This window comes from Pteropus alecto, unplaced genomic scaffold (genome assembly GCF_000325575.1).
Source record: "Pteropus alecto unplaced genomic scaffold, ASM32557v1 C19046741, whole genome shotgun sequence".
NCBI classification, from domain to species: domain Eukaryota; kingdom Metazoa; phylum Chordata; class Mammalia; order Chiroptera; family Pteropodidae; genus Pteropus; species Pteropus alecto.
Window position 1 is genome coordinate 1 of NW_006494445.1, and position 2442 is coordinate 2442.

Consider the following 2442-nt stretch of genomic DNA (forward strand, 5'->3'; position numbering starts at 1 on the left):
TGCACTGTTCATCAGGCCTTCTTCTGCTTCCTGGCCCCATACAGCACCTTGGCCACCACGCCCAGCAGCTTCCCACAGAGCCACAGGGAGCCCAGGGTGACCACCAGGAGGAACAAGAAGACATCCAGTAGGTACTGCTCATACCAGGGCTGCTGGAAGGCATGGGGCTTGAGGTGCGCTGCTCCCCCTGTCTGTAGAACATGGTTGATCCAGCCCACCAGCCTCTGGGTGGGGGTCAGGGGGTGGGAGCGCATGATGATGCTGGCGGCCACTGCTGCCGACTTGTACCTGTTGGCAGAGACACAGGCGGGCGTTACTCATGCGGTCTCAGAAGTCTTCGAGACCTGTCTCACGCTCCTTTCACCGCATGCACAAAAGACTGCGTTTCAAGGAGAAGTTGTTGGCCTGGCCTTGCCACCGTCTAGCTGGGACCCTCTGAAAAGTTCAAACTCATACCTATATGCAAGGACCCGCACTTAGTGCTAAAAATGCCACACTTAAAATTAAGTGACTGAGTTCATAAGGACTAGTCTCTACCCCAAGGAGGCTTATGATAGACAACAGGAAAATTGTGCGCGATGTAATCATCATATATGTATACTGAGTACCTACTTTGTGCTAGTGTCGGGGCTAGGTGACAAATATGGCTCTGGGGACTGCAGCCCAGGATAACACCTGCAATCTGCAGCCCCTTCACAGCACAGCATTGACCAGTACTGGCTTCATGGGCTGTGGCTGCATACCTGTACGGGACCCCTCACTGAGACAGGTCCTGTGCTTGATTTAATTCTCTGCTGTCACCATCTTGAAATCTTTCAGCTTAAGAATAAAGAACCCTGCACATCCACTTTCCATCGGGCTCCACAAATTATGTAGCTGGTCCTGAGGCACAATGTCCGCGGATCAGCCCAGCTCAAACGACTCCTTCACAGGGGTCAGTGCATCATGGCCTTTGGGTCTCGGTCTTTGGAAAGCCAATGAAAGATCCCACCTCATTTATCAGAAACCAAACATTGACAACACATAAGATATCAAATACGTATAAAACTTTCGGGTTATCAAACACCCTGGAGCTTAACAACTTTTCTCAGGTTGAGAATCACAAGCTACTTGGTTGTTTTCCAGGCATCTAACAAGAACTCCTTCCAGGGCTTCTACGTGCGAGGGAATGCGTTGAGTCTTGAGATTGGATTTATGTACCCTTGAAACCCTAAGCTATTCAGTACTCTTTAGTTATAATAAATACATATATATATATTTTTTCTCTTCATGTAATATCATTGTGCTGGATCAGAATTTATATAAGGTCAATGGATTTTTTTAATGACTCACTTAACAGAAATTCCTTCACACTGAGTTTGTGGCAGGCCCTTTGCTAGGCCCTGGGATCACAGTGGCAAAGAAGAGACACTCACTACTGTCCTCGGGAAGTTTAGTCTCTACTTTCAAGTGTGGGGGAACAGATGATAAATTAAAAGTGCTAAAGAAATGGGGTAATTACAGATCCTGAGTAGTGCGTAGAGGAAATCACGGATGAAGACTGGCGTGGGTGGGGAAGGAGTCTAGTTGGGGCTGTCAGACAAAGGCAGCCTTTCTGAGGAGGCGACGTTAGAGATGAGACCCAAATATCACGAAGATGAGACAAAAGGCCTGAGGTGGAGAACAGTGTGGCATATTGGGGTACAGAGAGGCAACCTCCTGCCTCAATAGGAATTCTACCATAAGCACCCCCAAAATATAAGACCTCCAAAGACACCCTGTGTAAGTAGTTCACGTTCCTTACAACCCATAAGATAGAAAAATATTCTCACATCTAACTAAAATGGCCTGGTCTTGTTCTCAGAGGAAAGAGGTCAGCTGTTAGCATCAAACACATATGATCCTGTATCCTGGAAGTTGCAGCTTTTGTGGCAGAAAAGACCCATACACAGCTCTTTGTGTCTGAGGTCTGCATTCAGCCTCTGTGACCACAAGCCCAGAGCTGCATACCTCTTGTCTTCTATGACTTGCTTCATCGTCAGAGCCAATGTCTCAGCTTTGATCTGCTTGAAAGGAATAGAGACACCGAACTTTTTGGCTTCTACTCGAACCATATTTCCAGGCTGGTCTCCAAAGATGGGGAGCCCCACTATGGGTACAGCATGCTGGATGGCCTCCATTATGCTATTCAACCCTCCATGGGTGACAAAAAGACGGATGCGAGGGTGAGCTGTTGTAAATGAAAAAGAGAGCAAAACACTTCTGAATGAAAAGTTGCAGAACACAAGGGAAAGCACTTAGGGCAAAACATACACCGAGGGATCTCGAGGTGTGCCGGACACATTCTAAAGATGATTTGGCTTCGGACACATCCAAGGTGCATGTGCAGGATTCTTTTGCCTCTGTATAGAGACTCCTTGCCTCAGCTAGAGCACAGGCAAAACTCAGAACCCAGAAAATTCT

General features: G+C 47.5%; 1 protein-coding gene across 1 annotated transcript; it reads right to left on the reverse strand.

The window, feature by feature from the left end:
• Positions 1 to 11: 11 nt before the first annotated feature.
• Positions 12 to 2199, reverse strand: LOC112473537 (UDP-glucuronosyltransferase 3A1-like). The gene is made up of 2 exons (XM_025041887.1): positions 1990 to 2199; positions 12 to 288 (listed from the first exon to the last, which is right to left on the reverse strand). Exons 1-2 carry the CDS (start codon positions 2157 to 2159, stop codon positions 12 to 14), a joined length of 447 nt encoding a protein of 148 aa, XP_024897655.1. The 5' UTR covers positions 2160 to 2199.
• Positions 2200 to 2442: the final 243 nt, after the last annotated feature.

Excerpts from the sequence above, each read along its gene's own strand:
- LOC112473537 (XM_025041887.1), bottom strand. The coding sequence starts at position 2,159 with ATGGAGGCCATCCAGCATGCTGTACCCATAGTGGGGCTCCCCATCTTT. Across the intron at positions 289-1,989 it reads CAAGTCATAGAAGACAAGAG|GTACAAGTCGGCAGCAGTGG; the intron begins GTATGCAGCTCT and ends CTCTGCCAACAG.